Raw genomic sequence first — 16,462 nt, 5'->3', positions numbered from 1 at the left:
GTAGTTGAACTGGGCCGGTGTGAAACAATGGGAATGTGTAGGAAGGAACCGCAGATGCGAAGATAAGATACAAAATGCTGGAGTAACTCAGCGGGACAGGTTAGCATCGCTGGAGAGAAGGAGTGGGTGACGTTTTGGGTCGAGTCCGAATGAGGGTGGGTGTGGGTGTGGGTGTGTGTGTGTGTGTGTGTGTGTGTGTGTGTGTTTGTGTTTGTGTTTTTGTGTGTGTGTGTGTGTGTGTTTGTGTTTTGTGTGTGTGTGTGTGTGTGTGTGTGTGTGTGTGTGTGTGTGTGTGTGTGTGTGTGTTTGTGTGTGTGTGTGTGTGTGTGTGTGTGTGTGTGTGTGTGTTTGTGTGCGTGTGTGTGTGTGTTTGTGTGTGTCAGTCAGCCATTCCTTCTCTCCAGAGAATGCTAACCTGTCCCGCTGAGTTACTCCAGCGTTTTGTGCCTTGTCTGCCGTGAGTCGCTGGGACGCGGCCCCTTTAAGAAGGGGACAAACTAAAATAGCAACAAGCCTCGACTTGTCAGACTTGTGTTTGCGTCAGGCGGGAGAGTGACACCGAGATGAGAGGGAGCCTTTAGTAGCAGTGTAAGGCTGACCGTCAATGACACAGTTTGATCAGCATCGCCGGAGAGAATTACAAAACAATAACAACCCCGAACAAGCCCAGAACCTGCGCCGCCAAACCAAGAAGGTCTGTGTTTTGAATGCGAGCATTTCTCTGCCATAATCATCGCAGCGAACAACACCTCTGGGAGACACTGAGCGCTTTAATGTTTATTTCAATTTTTTTAAAACTGATTTATTTTATTAATCTGCATGTGTTTCCCTCCCTCCCCCCCTCCCCTCCCTCCCATAGAAGGTGCCGAGAGGATCAAGGATTTGTGCGATTTTCAAAAAACACGATGCAATCCTAACGAGTGAAATCGATCGATTACAAGTGAGTTTCAAGAGATGGGGGAAAAAATATTGTGAACCGTTGCGTTTTTATACCGCGGGCTTGTTATTAACCGTGAAATGTCCAACTCGCTTACAGCGTATTTTTTATTCTTTTGACTAAATATGTTTTCAAATCACAGTGTGCGGTCTGATGTAGTGTTAGAGTAAAGATTGTGTTTGGGATTGTGGATGCTGAGAGTTTTTACTGCCGGCTAGCTCTTGATCTAACGCTTTCAGAGACCGGTGCAGCGTTTGGGCATCACATCATTGAATTTCGCTCGAGGTATCACAATAACATGTTACACGGGGCAGGGACGGACGCGAGATGTGACCAGGATAATTGTTACAGTAGCCTCTGAGAGACGATGTTGCTACGTTCGCCTTGCAATCATCGGGTTAGTTTGTTTCAACCTGCTCGGCGCTAGAGTCATAGAATCACACAACTCGGACACAGGCCCTTCGGCCCAACTTGCCCATGCCTGCCAACCAGCCCACATCCCGCTAAACCTGTCCAATGAACAGAATTCAAAAAAACAAGGAGAATGTCTCGCTTTTACTCGTACATAGAAAATAGGTGCAGGAGGAGGCCATTCGGCCCTTCTAGCCAGCACCAGCCAGTACCTTGTTTCATGTTTGGAGATGCAGCGCGGAAACAGGCACTTCGGCCCACCGAGTCCATGCTGACCCGTTCACACTAGTTCTATGTTTCTCATCCACACTTGGGGGGCAATTTACAGGGAGGCATTTAACTTACAAATCCGCATGTCTTTGGGATGTGGGCGGGAGCGGGAGGAAACACAGATGGGTCACAGGGAGAAGGTGAAAAATACACGCACACTCACACACTCACACACTCACACACACACACACACACACACACACACACACACACAGTGCAGCCGAGGTCAGGATCGAACCCGCGTCTCTGGCGCCGTGCCGCCCCCTCTATATTGATAGGGGGGTGATTATTTACACACGGTGATCTTTATACCTGTTTTCCACCACGCATGTTTGGAAAAAAACAAAAAACTCGAAAAGGCGCTCCAAATCGATGCTTTCACATTTAAAAGTCACCGTGAAGTAAAAATTCCATTCCGTCACCCGATGAAGGGACTTAGATTAATCTTGCGACGGTTTACACTGAAGGCAAGGATGCAGTTTCGTTCTGTGTAGCTAGCCCCCGTTACAATGTAACAAAACGTGATGGGCTCCTAGATACTTTTCCACTCAATGTAACCCGAGAAATATAATGGAATGGAAACACATCGGCGGCGTTGACGTCTTGGCATTTTAGGTTGAATATACTGTGTGTTCCTCCCATGTTTGAAGGCGGCTTCGCTCTGAATGTTCCTCACGCTGACTGCAGAGCATGTGGGTGTTTGTTTGCAAACAATCCAAGGGGCCAGGGGTGATCTTAGCGGCGCTGTGTGGAGAGGAAAGGGACTGCAGCGATCCAGCCGGGAAACAGGCCCTTCGGCCCAACTTGCCCACACCGGCCCATCATGTCCCAGCTGCATTAGTGTGCAAGAAGGAACTGCAGATGCTGGAGAATCTGCAATAATGAGAATCGAAGGTGGACAAAATTGCTGGAGAAACTCAGCGGGTGCGGCAGCATCTATGGAGCGAAGGAAATAGGCAACGTTTCGGGACGAAACGTTGCCTATTTCCTTCGCTCCATAGATGCTGGAGTTTCTCCAGCAATATTATCTACCAGCTACACTAGTCCCACCTACCCGCGTTTGGTCCATATCCCTCCAAACCCGTCCTATCCATGTACCTTAAACGTTGGGATAGTCCCAGCCTCAACTACCTCCTCTGGCAGCTTCTTCCATACACCCACCACCCTTTGTGTGAAAAAGTTACCCCTCAGATTCCTATTAAATCTTTTTCCCTTCACATTGAACCTATGTCCTCTGGTCCTCGATTCACCTACTCTGGGCACGAGAATCTGTGCGTCTACCCGATCTATTCCTCTCATGATTTTGTACACCTCTATAAGATCAACCCTCATCCTCCTGCGCTCCAGGGATTGGAGTCCCAGCCTGCTCAACTGCAGTGTGTAACTTCCAGCCTGATACATAACACACTCTCTCTCTCTCTCTCTCTCTCTCTCTCTCTCTCTCATGGCGCTCCCTCTGTGCTACTGAAGACATCATACATCTCCCGTTCCCCTCTCCCCTCACTCTCAGTCTGAAGAAGGGTGTCGACCCGAAACGTCACCTGTTTCTTCTCTCCAGAGAATGACTCAACATGGTCAGGCAGCATCTCTGGAGAGAAGGAATGGGTAGTTAAGTCAACTTTTCAATGCGTCGATGAGACTAGATGTGGAATACCATGTCCAGTTTTGGTCCCTGTATTTAATCGACAATAGACAATAGGTGCAGGAGTAGGCCATTTGGCCCTTCGAGCCAGCATCGCCATTCAATGTGATCATGGCTGATCATCCCCAATCAGTACCCCGTTCCTGCCTTCTCCCCATATCCTCTGACTCCGCTATTTTTAAGAGCCCTATCTCGCTCTCTCTTGAAAGTATCAAGAGAACCTGCCTCCACCGCCCTCTGAGGCAGAGAATTCCACAGACTCACCACTCTCTGTGAGAAAAAGTGTTTCCTCATCTCCGTTTTAAATGGCTTACTCCTTATTCTTAAGAAAGGATATGGAGATGCAAATCTCCAATTTCAAGTAATTACCCACCCTCCCCAATTGCCCACCGTGGTCCCACACATTTCCCCAGCCACCCTGCTCCTTCCCCCTCCTCCGAACGCCCATCTCCCGTCCCTGAGATCCCCCCAGTTCCCTTTTATCCCCTGTCTTTTTTCCACACAGAGGGTGGTGGGTGCCTGGGACATGCTGCCAGGGGTGGTAGTGTAAACAGATACGATTTGCGACCTTTCAGAAGGTTTTAGCTGTGGCACATTTACGAGGGCTTTAAATAGCGGTGCAGCAGGTGGAGCTGCTGCTTCTAAAGTTCATAAGTCACAGGAGCAGAATTAGGCCATTCGGCCCATCGAGCCTACTCCGCCATTCAATCGAGGATGATCTATCTTTCCCCCTCAACCCCATTCTCCTGACTTCTCCCCATAACCCCTGACACCCGTACTAATCAAGAATCCATCAAACTCCGTCTTAAAAATACCCACTGACCTTCAACAGATTCACCACCCTCTGACAAAAGAAATTCCTCTGCTTCTCCTTTCTAACGGCACATTCTTTTATTCTGAGGCAATGGTCCCTGGTATTAGACTCTCACACTAGTGGAAACATCCTCTCCACATCCACTCTGGACCAAAAGCTCTTTCATAACGTGGGCTGCTTTTCCGAGGCAGCGTGAAGTGTAGATGGAGTCGATGGTGGATGGAGAGTCTTCCTGGTGCCAGAATCCGTTTGAGTGCCAGAGACCCGGGTTTAATCCTTAAGGATGTGTCAGGTGCTATAGAAATGCAGGTTTCTCTCTGTGTGATGGAGCCGGCATTTTAGTTTAGTTGATAGTTTATTGTCACGTGTACCGAGGTACAGTGGAAAGCTTTGATATTAACGAGGGGCTGTTTGATTGCCAGCAGGTGTGGAACAGCATGGCCAAACCATTCGACGAGGGAACACCGTCTGATCCGCGCGCTCAGGAACGCATCGGTTCCAGCCTCGCCAACTGCAGTACCAGTGGTCGCGGGCAATATCTGCCCCATGCCCACCTGCCCAGGTGCCAGGGAGACTACAGAGACCACTCGCCGACAGCTCCGAGCTTCAGGGGGCATCTGACGTGCGGCATGAACGCCACGGCCAACAGTTCACTGCCTGGTAAGTCCGCAGATCACCAGCGTGGGATTCAAGTGCCACCCTAGGACCAGTGTCATTCCCCCTCAATCTCTGCACTGCTGCTCTGCCATGACAAGGGGGAGGGATCAGCGTCTCGGCCTCTAGCATCAACTTCAACTTCCAGAAATTTGATCAATAAAACACAAAAAAGCTTCTTCCCCCCCCATCCCTTGTTATCAGGCTTTCTTCCACACCTAGGATACTGTCCAATTCACCTCTACCCCCTTTGCGGACATTGGACTCATTCACTACGACACTAAGAACAAGGTGTACATGGATAGGACAGCTTTAGAGGGTAATGGCCAAATGGGACTAGTGCAAGTGGGACACGTTGGTCAGTATGGGACAAGTTGGGCTGAAGGGCCTGTTTCCACACTATATGACTCTATGACTCCAAACGAACTGCAGGTGCTGGTATATACCGAAGATGGACACAAAGTGCTGGAGTAACTCAGCGGGTCAGGCAGCGTCTCTGGGGGAAAATGATGGGTGGCTTTTCGGGTCGGGACCCGAAACACCATCCATCTCTATCAAAGCTGAGAACTATATCCTGCACTCTGTGTCTTCCCCTGTGACCCACCTGCAGTGTTGAAGGGTTGTATCTATGTCAACTAGCCCGTGGTGTTTTAAGATGCCACTAGGTCATCAGCTGAGCACCTTCAGAGGAGGTCCAAGGACATGCGGTTATCCTTCACTTAGTTTAGTTTTGAGCTTAATTTTAGAGATATAGCAGGTCTCTTTGGCCAGCCGAGTCCACACTGACTATCGATCACCCCTTCACACTCGTTCTATATTATCCCACTCCCTACACACCAGGGACAATTTGCAGAGGGCCAATTAACCTGCAAACCCGCACGTCTTTGTGTGAGTGTGGGAGGAAACCGGAGCACCCGGAGAAAACCCACCCGGTCACCGAGAGAAGGTGAAAGCTAAATTCAGACAGCACCCGTAGTCAGGATCGAACCCAGGTCTCTGGCGTTGTGAGGCAGCAACTCTACCACTGTGCTAAGGTGCAGCCCTGCCCTATCTGGCGTACTTGAGTTTGAAGGGTTGTATCCACGTCAAGGAGGATGAGGGGTGATCTTACAGAAGTGTATAAAAATCATGAGAGGAATAGATCGGGGAGATGCAGAGTCTCTTGCCCAGAGTACGGAGTTTGTACGTTCTCCCCGTGGTCTGTGCGTGGGTTTTCTCCGAGATCTCTGCTTTCCTCCCACACTCCAAAGACGCACACATTTGTAGGTTAATTGGTTCAGGAAGGAACTGCAGATGCTGGAAAATCGAAGGTAGACAAAATTGCTGGAGAAACTCAGCGGGTGCAGCACCCGCTGAGTTTCTCCAGCATTTTTGTCTACCTTCGATTTTCCAGCACCTATAGGTTAATTGGATTGGTAAATGTAAAAAAATTGTCCCTAGTGGGTGTAGGATAGTGTTAATGTGCGGGGATCGCTGGTCGGCACGGACCCGATGGGCCGAAGGGCCTGTTTCCGTGCTGTATTTCTAAACTAAAAAAAGTAGGGGAATCGAGGACCAGAGGACATGGGTTTAAGGTGAATAGGAAAAGGTTTAATAGGAATCTATCAGGTAACTTTTTCACACAAAGGGTTGTGGGTGTATGAAATGAGCTGCCAGGGAGGTAGTTGAGGCTGGGATTATCCCATTGTTTAAGAAACAGTTAGACAGGTACATGGATAGGACAGGTTTGGTGGGATATGGACCAAAAGCAGGCAGGTGGGACTAGTGTAGCTGGGACATGTTGGGACATGTCTGAAGAAGGGTCTCGACCCGAAACGTCACCTATTCCTTCTCTCCATAGATGCTGCCTCAACCACTGAGTTTCTCCAGCATTTTTGTCTATCTTCGATTTTTCCATCATCTGCAGTTCTTTCTTAAACAACTGTTTCTTGAAACTACACTCCAACTTAGTTTAAGGTAGACGAAAGTGCTGGAGAAACTCAGCCGGGTGCGGCAACATCTACGGAGCGAAGGAAATAGGCAACGTTTCGGGCCGAAACCCTTCTTCAGACCAGGGGCGCAGTTTAGTTTAGAGATACAGTGCGGAAAAAGGCCCTTCGGCCCACAGGGTCCGTGCCGACCAGCAACCCCTGCACATATACACTTCCCTACACACACTGGGGAGACGACGATGTATTTGTGTGGGGGCAGGTTGGCTTGTAGCGGGGCTGGTGTAAGAGAGCGCCCCCACCTGGCCACAAGCGCCTGGGAGCAGCACCACAGGATACTGCTTCTCTGACACCACATGTTGGCATTTGTCAACAGGATATGAAGGAACAACTCCCACATTTGGAGGGGGAAGTTTGCTGCTGAACAGCATTGCATTATGAAACGAGTGGGTAAACAGAACCTTATACTCACTTGGTCATAAGGTCATGAGATAGGAATAGAATTAGGCCATTCGGCCCATCAAAAAGTTACTCCCCCATTCAATCATGGCTGATCTACAGTATCGCTTCCTCCTAACCACCTTCGCCTGCCTTCTCCCCATAACCTCTGACACACCTATTAATCAAAAATCTATCTATCTCTGCCTTAAAAATATCCATTGACTTGGCCTCCACAAAGAATTCCACTCGACCAGCTACCACTCATGGTTTTGGTGGAGGAAGGAACTGCAGATGCTGGTTCAGACTGAAGATAGACACAAAATGCTGGAGTAACTCAGCGGGACAGGCAGCATCTCTGGAGAGAAGGAATGGGTGATGTCCTCTTTCATGTCTTGTTTTCACACCTTAAACCTCCTTATCTCTATATCTCCCTCCCCCCTGACTCTCAGTCTGAAGAAGGGACTCGACCCGAAATGTCACCCATTCCTCCTCTCCTGAGATGCTGCCTGTCCCGCTGAGTTACTCCAGCATTTTGTGACTATCTCCTGGGTTCAGGCTCGGTGAGGTGACACCCTGGATCTCCCAGCTCCAACCTAACCTTGACTCATCCCCCCCTCTATTTCCCCCTCTCACCCTCTCAATCCATACCAAACTTCTGAATTCTCTGGGGTGGAACCCTCTCCAAGGCAGACGTGAAGCTCACCGTTTGACCTGTTTTTACAAAATGTTAAATGGTCAGCTCGACGACATAGATTACAAGACCTACACCAAACCCAAACCAATTAGGAGCAGACGAGGGCATTCGATCCAATTTGTGATCCCAGCTACAAAGACAGATGTGTACAGCAATTCGTTCTTCCCCCGCACAATTAAAGCATGGAATAATCTCCACCCAACTATAGTTACCCAACCAGATGCAACTAAATTTAAAGTAGCTCTTTCTTCCCAATAACCCTTTCTGGTTTAAGCCCTCCCTTCACCACCTCCAGTTTAAATTCCATTTGGAATATTTTGGAGGACCAAGAAGAGCAAGAAGAACCTTTCACTATTCGGTACGTTTCGACGAGGTCCCCTTCATCGTTCTAAACTGCAGCGAGATCAGGCCCAGTGCCGTTAAACGCTCAGCATATGTTTGGGAGGGTTTGTGTTGTTGAAGGGCCTTTGTTGCTGCCCCTCTGATGTTGTGTTGTGTTTTGTGTTACTCTCAGGCGAGTCACAGAGGATTCAGTCGGCCATGTCGGACATTGACATGACCGCTGCCTCTCTTCAGGGAAACAGCTTCCACATCGAGACGGGCAACGACGATGCCCTCATCCGACAGGTCGGCATCCAACTGCGCCTCATGGGCGACCAGCTACACACCTCCCGCATGGAACGGGTGAGTCTACCACCATCTCCAGAAGTCTCCCTTCAGACTGGGGCGGCACACATTGGCACAGCGGGTAGAGCCGCTGCCACACACACACCGTTACAGACCCGGGTTCACATCTGACCTCGGGTGCTGTCTGTTTGCGGGATTTGCACGTCCTCCCTGTGGACCACGTGGGTTTCCTCCGGGGGCTCCGGTTTCATGAGGTCATAAGTGATAGGAGTAGAATTAGGCCATTCGGCCCATCAAGTCTATTCTGCCATTCAACTATGGCTGATCTATCTCCCTCCTAACCCCATTCTCCTGCCTTCTCCCCATAACATCTGACATCTGTACTAATCAAGAATCTGTCTATCTCTGCCTTAAAAATATCCACTGAGATTTCCTCCCACACGTGTGGGTTTGTAGGTTATTTTGGCTGCTGTAAACTGTCCCTAGAGTGTAACGAATAGATGAGATAGTCATCACTGGAGAACATGGATAGGTGACGTTTTCGAGTCGGGGCCCTTCTTCAGGCTTGTAGCCTTACTCATCCTTTAGAATTATTCCTGGGTTGCTAGTTCAGGGGGCACCACTCTAGGGTGAGTAACCTTAAGTCATTAGTCCTTAAGTAAGATAGACACAAAGTGCTGGAGTAACGCAGCGGGTCAGGCAGCATCTCTGGAGAAAGAGGATGGGTGACGTTGCGGGGTTGGGAAGAAGGGTCCTGACCCAAGCTATCACCCGTCGTTTTTCTCCAGAATTGCTGCCCTACCCATTGACTTTGTGTCTATCTTTGGTACAAACCAGCATCTTGCAGTTCTTTATTTCTGCATCTGGTCCTAAAGTTGTAGGTCTGGAGGAGATGATATAGGCAATAGACAATAGGTGCAGGAGTAGAGGCCATTTGGCCCTTCGAGCCAGCACCGCCATTCAATGTGATCATGGCTGATCATCCCCAATCAGTACCCCGTTCCTGCCTTTCCCCCATATCCCCTGACTCCGCTACCTTTAAGAGCCCTATCTAACTCTATCTTGAAAGCATCCAGAGAACCGGCCTCCACCACCCTCTGAGGCAGAGAATTCCACAGACTCACCACGTCTCCGTTCTAAATAGTTTACTCCTTATTCTTCAACTGTGGCCCCTGGTTTTGGACTCCCCCAACATCGGGAACATGTTTCCTGCCTCTAGCATGTACAGGCCCTTAACAATCTTATATGTTTCGATGAGCCCCTCTCATCCTTCTAAACTCCTTCTTAAACATCTTCTAAAGATGATGGATGAAGGTTGAGTGTGGATGCATCTCAACAAAGCTCTTGATGTTGTGTTGTGTTAATAATTCTAGATAGTCCGGCATTGCTCAAGACACTGAGGGCATTTCAGGTAAAGTCCAAGCAAACCCTGGCCACAGGCCATGTATGCTGGCCACCTGCCTAGTGATGAGTGACCATGAACGAGACATAAACAGATCCATCCATCCTTACCCTAAACAGAGACTAATCTCTGCGTTTCTGTTCAACAAAAAAATACAACAACAAAAAAAACAAGTTGGGACTATTTTAAGCTTTGGTTTCAGATCGAAGAAAATAGTTGGGTTGCGATGTTTTCTTAACATTTATAAACTAACACAGAGGCCTGGCTAAGTCAGTACTGTGTGTTCTCGCTCCCACAAGTGTCTCGGTCTCCACAACAGCTCCGACACAGCCCGCCAGAACCACATGTAACTGCCTGACCTCAAGGAGTCCCAGCCCGCAAGTCAACTGGGAGGGTGGTACCTGGGAAATATTCCAAAAGCTTCCTCGGTCAAACGGGAATCTGTCCCACGGATAGGCACAAATTGCTGGAGTAAAGCAGCAGTGCAGGCAGCATCTCTGGATGGACATGGTTAGCACGTGCGGATTGGGTCGAAGGGCCTGTTTCTCCTCCCCTTGAGCACATGTACAATTGAGCCAGCTCGGTGGTGCAGCGGTAGAGTTGCTGCCTCACAGCGCCAGAGACCCGGGTTCGATCCTGACTACAGGTGCTGTCTGTACGGAGTTTGTACGTTCTCCTCATGATTTTTCTCTGGGTGCTCTGGTTTCCTCCCACGCTCCAAAGATGTGTGGGTTTGTAGGTAAATTGTCCCTAGTGCGTGGGACAGAACTAGTGTACGGGTGATCAATAATCGGCACGGACTCAGTGGGCCGAAGGGCCTGTTCCCACGCTGTATCTCTAAACTAAACTAATCTTGTCATAGACTGATACAGCATGGAAACAGGCCCTTCGATTCAACTTGCCCACACCTGCCAACTAGTCCCACCTGCCCATATCCCCCCCAAACCTGTCCTAAATGTTTCGTAAATGTTGGGATAGCCCGCCCCATACTCAACGACCTCCTCTGGCAGCTCGTTCCCTACACCCACTGCCCTTTGTGTGAAGTGGAACCTTGTGTCCAGTGGCATATTGTCCTTGGAGTGTTGATGTAACGAAGGGGTTCACGCACGTTAAACCACGTCCCCGCATTTAGACCGGGCCCCTGCGATCTCGCCACGACACGGTTTGTGAAAGCAGAATTGATTGTACAAGAGAGACTTCTCTGGATCAATATTTTCCCTCTCAGTTTGTGAGCACATGCCGTGTCAGGCTTCACTGTCAAACTTGCTTGCACAGACTGGAGGCCTTCCTATCTTATTTATCGCCTTCCTAGTTTCCTGTTCTGGGGCTCCAAGTCATAGATAACCAACGACTTTACCTCTGGCCTAGCTAGATAGCGCGGCTTGTGAGAGGATAAAAGCTACGGACATCTACGTCTCAGTCAACATGATTACGTTTAACTGTTTAGTTAAAAGATACAGCGCGGAAACAGGCCCTTCGGCCCACCGAGTCCACACCGACCAGCACACTAACACTATCCTACACACACTAGGGACAGCTTACATTGACCAAGCCAATTGACCTACAAACCCGTACGTCTTTGGAGTGTGGGAGGAAACCGAAGATCTCAGAGAAAACCCACGCAGGTCATGGGGAGAACGTACAAACTCCGCCCATAGTCAGGATCGAACCCGGGTCTCTGGCGCAGTGAGGCAGCAACTCTACCGCTGCGCCACTGTATTGTTCCTGCTCTGTTGAAGGGTGGAGATTTGGTCCCAAGAGCATAGAGCGGTACAGCATAGGAACAGGCCCTTCGGCCCACATTGTCGATGCCAGACACGACACCTAGACCAACTCTGATCTCTTTAACTTAGTTTATTACGGTCACGTGTACTGAGGGCGGCACAGTGGTGCAGCGGTAAGAGTCTGGACCTGGGTACAGAGACCCGGATTCGGTCCTGACTACGGGTGCTGTCTGTGCAGAGTTTGCATGTTCTCCCTGTGTGGACCGCGTGGATTTTCTCCGGGTGCTTGGGTTTCCTTCACATTCCTGAGATGTGCAGGTTTATAGGTTAGCTGGTTTCGGTAAATTGTCCCTAGGGTGTAGGAAAGTGCTAGTATACGGTTATCGCTGGTCGGAGCAGAATCGGTGGGCCGAAGGGCCTGTTTCTGCACTGTATCTCTAAACTAAACTGTGAACCAAACTGTAATCTCTCCTTTTAAGTGGCTTGTCATCACCCCTGATGCTACATCTTGCAATGTGGGTGGACAAAAGTGCTGGAGAAACTCAGCGGGTGCAGCAGCATCTATGGAGCGAAGGAAATAGGCAACGTTTCGGGCCGAAACCCTTCTTCAGACTGAAGAATGTGGGACTTGCAATGTGGGACCTTCTACAAGGCCTGGACAGAGTGGATGTGGAGAGGTTGTTTCCACTAGCGGGAGAGTCTAGGACCAGAGGCCACCAGCCTCAGAATAAGAGGATGTACCTTTACAAAAGGAGATGATGAGGAGGAATTTCTTTAGTCAGAGGGTGGTGAATCTGTGGAATTCATTGCCACAGACGGCTGTGGAGGCCACCATTGGGTATTTTTAAGGCGGAGATTGTCAGATTCATAGAAACATAGAAAATGGGTGCAGGAGTAGGCCATTCGGCCCTTCGAGCCTGCACCTCCATTCAATATGATCATGGCTGATTAGTACGGGTTCATGATCATTCCTGATTAGTACGGGTGTCAGGGGTTTTGGGGAGAAGGCAGGAGAATGGGGTTGAGAGGCGAAGATAGATGATTGAATGGCGGAGTAGACTTGATGGGCCGAATGGCCTCATTCTGCTCCCAGAACCTAGAAACACGAATAGAGCCACAAACGTGGGATATGGTGTTGTTCAGGGCGCTAGGTCAATGCAATTTGTAGTTGTTGAGCGCGGTGTTTGATCTGTCCCCACCCCTGGGGTAGTGTTGAACCAGCCACGATCTACTATCTTTGATTGGGCTTTACCTTGCACTAAACGTTATTCCCTTTATCCTGTATCTGTACACTGCGAACGGCTCGATCGTAATCATGTATAGACTTTCCTCTGACTGGCTAGCACGCAACAAAAGCTTTTCACTGTACCTCGGTACACGTGACAATAAACTAAACTGAGACTGTACTCTATCCCGCATTGCCTCTGCTGTGTGAGGCTGTTTCGTGAGCCGCGCTCTAGACTAATGCTGTCTGTGTGTGTGTGTGTGTGTGCCTAGCCCGTATATATGCTGTGTTATTTTTAGCATCTGACTCAGAGGGCAGCTGCTTGCCTGTCTCGTGATCACTCTCCCTCCCTCCCTCTCTCATTCCCTCTCCCTCCACTTGTCTGCCTCTGTGTCGGGACCCAATCCAGCCCGAGCCTCTGTTCATAAACAAACCGATCGCCACTGCCGGCATGCTGCTTGCGGTTTTGGCAGCGCCCACGCCTGCTGAGTCTAAACGCCCTTAAAGACACAGTCCACAGCTAACGAGACACAGCGGGTGGGGAAATGGTGTGGGTGAGGGGGATGGGGGGGGACGTCAAGACAGGAGGGGGTCAAGGAGCAGGGGCAACCCATCCCCTTTGATGGGGGGGGGGGGGGGTCACTTAGACAGTTACATGCATGGTACACAAAAATGCTGGAGAAATTCAGCGGGTGCAGCAGCATCTATGGAGCGAAGGAAATAGGCAACGTTTCGGCCCGAAACCCTTCAGGAAGGAAATAGGCAACGTTTCGGGTCGAAACCCGGAAGGGTTTCGGCCCGAAACGTTGCCTATTTCCTTCGCTCCATAGATGCTGCTGCACCCGCTGAGTTTCTCCAGCATTTTTGTGTACCTTCGATTTTCCAGCATCTGCAGTTCCTTCTTAAACAGTTACATGCATGGAACAGGTTTCACCCCAGGGTGACGAATAAGCTGGACTTGACGACTTGACCCATGGGTCTAAGCAAGCTAAAGTCGAGGAAGGAACTGCAGATGCTGGTTTAAAGTGAAGGTAGACACAAAATGCTGGAGTAACTCAGAGGGACAGGCAGCATCTCTGGAGAGAAGGGATGGGTGATGTTTTAGGTCGAGACCCTTCTTCAGACTGAACTTTCGGTTTTACTACTTCAGACTGAAGAAGGGTCTTGACCCGAAACGTCACCCATTCCTTCTCTCCAGAGATGCTGCCTGTCCCGCTGAGTTACTCCGGCATTTTGTGTCTTTCTTCGGTTTAATCCAGCATGGAGGTGCAGGCTCGAAGGGCCGAAGGGCCGAATGGCCTACTCCTGCACCCATTTTCTATGTTTCTATGAATCTGACAATCCAGCATCTGCAGTTCCTTCCTACACATGCAGGTAAGAGTTGGTATTGGCATCATATTCTACACGGACATTGTGGGCCAAATGACCTGTTAATGTGCTACGTCCTAAGGAACTGCAGATGCTGGAATGTTGAGCAAAATGTAAAGTGCTGGAGGAACTCTTTGGGGGGTCTGGCAGCATCTGTGGGCAGACTGAAAACTGCTCCAGCTTACTGATGGGAGGGAAATCTGCCCTCACCTCTTTGTGGACCCCCCCCCCCCCCCTCCTCTCCCCACCTCCTCCCACTTCGTCTGATTTTATTTCAGACTTACAGCATCTGCAGGTTTTTAGTTTGGAAAATCTGCTCCCGGAACACCACCTAGTGGCCAGAACCAGTAATTGCATCGTTACTGTCGCCACGACCAGCTCATGCTGACATTAAGACACAACGTTTGAGTTTGGGAAGATGTCATAGTTGCTTAAGGATTGGAAACTGACTACTTACACCGAACACGAGGGCAGCAAGGGTGGTGCAGCGGTAGAGTTGCTGCCTTACAGCACTTGAAACGTCGGAGGCTGGGGTTCGATCCCGACTCCTGCCGCTGTCTTTACGGAGTCTGTACGTTTTTCCCTGCGACCGTGTGGGTTTTCTCCGAGATCTTCGGTTTCCTCCCACACTCCAAAGACGTACAGGTTTGTAGGTTAATTGGCTTGGTGTGTGTGTGTCAATTGCCCCTGTGTCTGAAGAAGGGTGGAGTAACTCAGCGGGACAGGCAGCATCTCTGGAGAGAAGGAATGGGTGACGTTTTGGGTCGAGACCCTTCTTCTGACTGGAGAAGGGTCTCGACCCGAAACGTCACCTATTCCTTCGCTCCATAGATGCTGCCTCACCCGCTGAGTTTCTCCAGCGTTTTTGGTCCACCTGTGTAGGAAAGAACTGCAGATGCTGGTTTAAATCGAAAGTGGACGGAAACGAGGAAACACTTTTTCTCACAGAGAGTTGTTAGTGTGTGGAATTCTCTGCCTCAGAGGCAGGTTCTCTGGATGCTTTCAAGAGAGAGCTGGATAGGGCTCTTAAAGATAGCGGAGTCAGGGGATATGGGGAGAAGGCAGGAACGGGGTACTGATGGGGGATGATCAGCCATGATCACATTGAATGGCGGTGCTGGCTCGAAGGGCCGAATGACCTACTCCTGCGTCTATTGTCTATGGACGCAGAATTCTGGAGCGGGACAGGCAGCATCTCTGGAGAGAAGGAATGGGTGATGTTTCGGGTCGAGACCCTTCTCCAGTCAGAAGAAGGGTCTCGACCCAAAACGTCACCCATTCCTTCTCTACAGAGATGCTGCCTGTCCCGCTGAGTTACTCCACCTTTTTGTGTCAATCTTCGGTTGAAACCAGCATCGCAGTTCCTTCCTACACAAGTGCTTTTCACTGTACCTCGGTGCATGTAGCAATAAATTAAACTGATCCTCTCTCACTCTCTCTCTCTCTTTCTCTCTCTCGGCGGCAGGTGATGGAGAGGGACCAGCGACATTGGCCCGTCTTGTACTGGATGTTTCTCAACTTCTGCACGCACACCCTGGCCATCTTCCGAGCGCCCCGATGGTGGTGAACTTTCACGGAAGGAGCGGGCGGGCGCGGCGAGGAGTGGAGTTCGCCGCCGCCCGCCAGGAACATTTGGGGACAAGCCCGGGATTTCGGGAACGTCTCCTTTCTCGACAAACCTTGGCTCCGCTGGACGGACGTGACAAGGGAGCGGGAAAAAAAATTCCCACTGTTTCGGGACCGAACCTGTGGAATGATTTTGTGTGGGGGGGGGGGGGGGGGGGGGGGGGGGGGGGGAGCGGGGTGCCCAGAATCTGGAGGCTGTTGGAACTGTGGACCTCCATGTTCTGGGATTGTGGGAGGGGGGGGGGGGGGGAGATGGATGGGGGGGTTGGGGGGGTTGAGCCAGTCTGTAGCGATCTCTCCCCCCATTCCTCCCCCGATGGGACTTTCAACACCAGTCTGTCTTTGTAACGAGTCCCGAGGGTGGGGGACAACTCAGGGTCCAATATCATCACTGCCCTTACACTGAGGGGACTTCACGAGGGGCTTTGAGTAGCTGGGGAGACTTGGAGGGGGGTTGGGGGTGTATTCTTGGCACTGGATGCTCCATGCATTGTTGAATGTGTGTGGAGTTTGGGTTTTGAATCTGGGTACCACCCTTCAAGGGGGGAGAGGAGGGGGGAGGAGCAGGGAATCAATGTGTCTGAGATTCGCACTTACATCTTTGCACTGATGGCCGGGGTCTTGTCAGTCGGGGCGCGGGTACAGCCATATCTCCCGAGGACGATCAAGTGGGGTCTCCTCACGGGGACCTCTCTCCTC

At 50.3% G+C, this 16,462-nt stretch overlaps 1 protein-coding gene across 5 annotated transcripts; it reads left to right on the top strand.

Annotated features, from left to right (window-relative positions):
* The first annotated feature begins 525 nt into the window (after nt 1-525).
* On the top strand, nt 526-15,852 carry LOC116967782. Of its 5 annotated transcripts, XM_033014388.1 has the most exons (6): nt 528-694; nt 860-932; nt 1,033-1,037; nt 4,497-4,734; nt 8,306-8,475; nt 15,603-15,852. In XM_033014388.1, the coding sequence occupies exons 1-6, from the start codon at nt 605-607 to the stop codon at nt 15,702-15,704; spliced, it is 678 nt and encodes a 225-aa protein (XP_032870279.1). In that variant the 5' UTR covers nt 528-604; the 3' UTR covers nt 15,705-15,852. The 5 variants fall into 5 exon arrangements, with proteins under 5 accessions (XP_032870282.1, XP_032870281.1, XP_032870279.1 ...); XM_033014391.1 differs by lacking the exon at nt 1,033-1,037 and having other exon boundaries at nt 526-694; nt 863-940; nt 4,500-4,734; XM_033014390.1 differs by lacking the exon at nt 1,033-1,037 and having other exon boundaries at nt 526-694; nt 863-940.
* The last annotated feature ends 610 nt before the right edge of the window (nt 15,853-16,462 follow it).

The sequence above is a fragment of the Amblyraja radiata genome, chromosome 41, assembly GCF_010909765.2.
Source record: "Amblyraja radiata isolate CabotCenter1 chromosome 41, sAmbRad1.1.pri, whole genome shotgun sequence".
NCBI classification, from domain to species: Eukaryota; Metazoa; Chordata; class Chondrichthyes; order Rajiformes; family Rajidae; genus Amblyraja; species Amblyraja radiata.
This window is presented reverse-complemented; position numbering and strand designations above follow the sequence as displayed.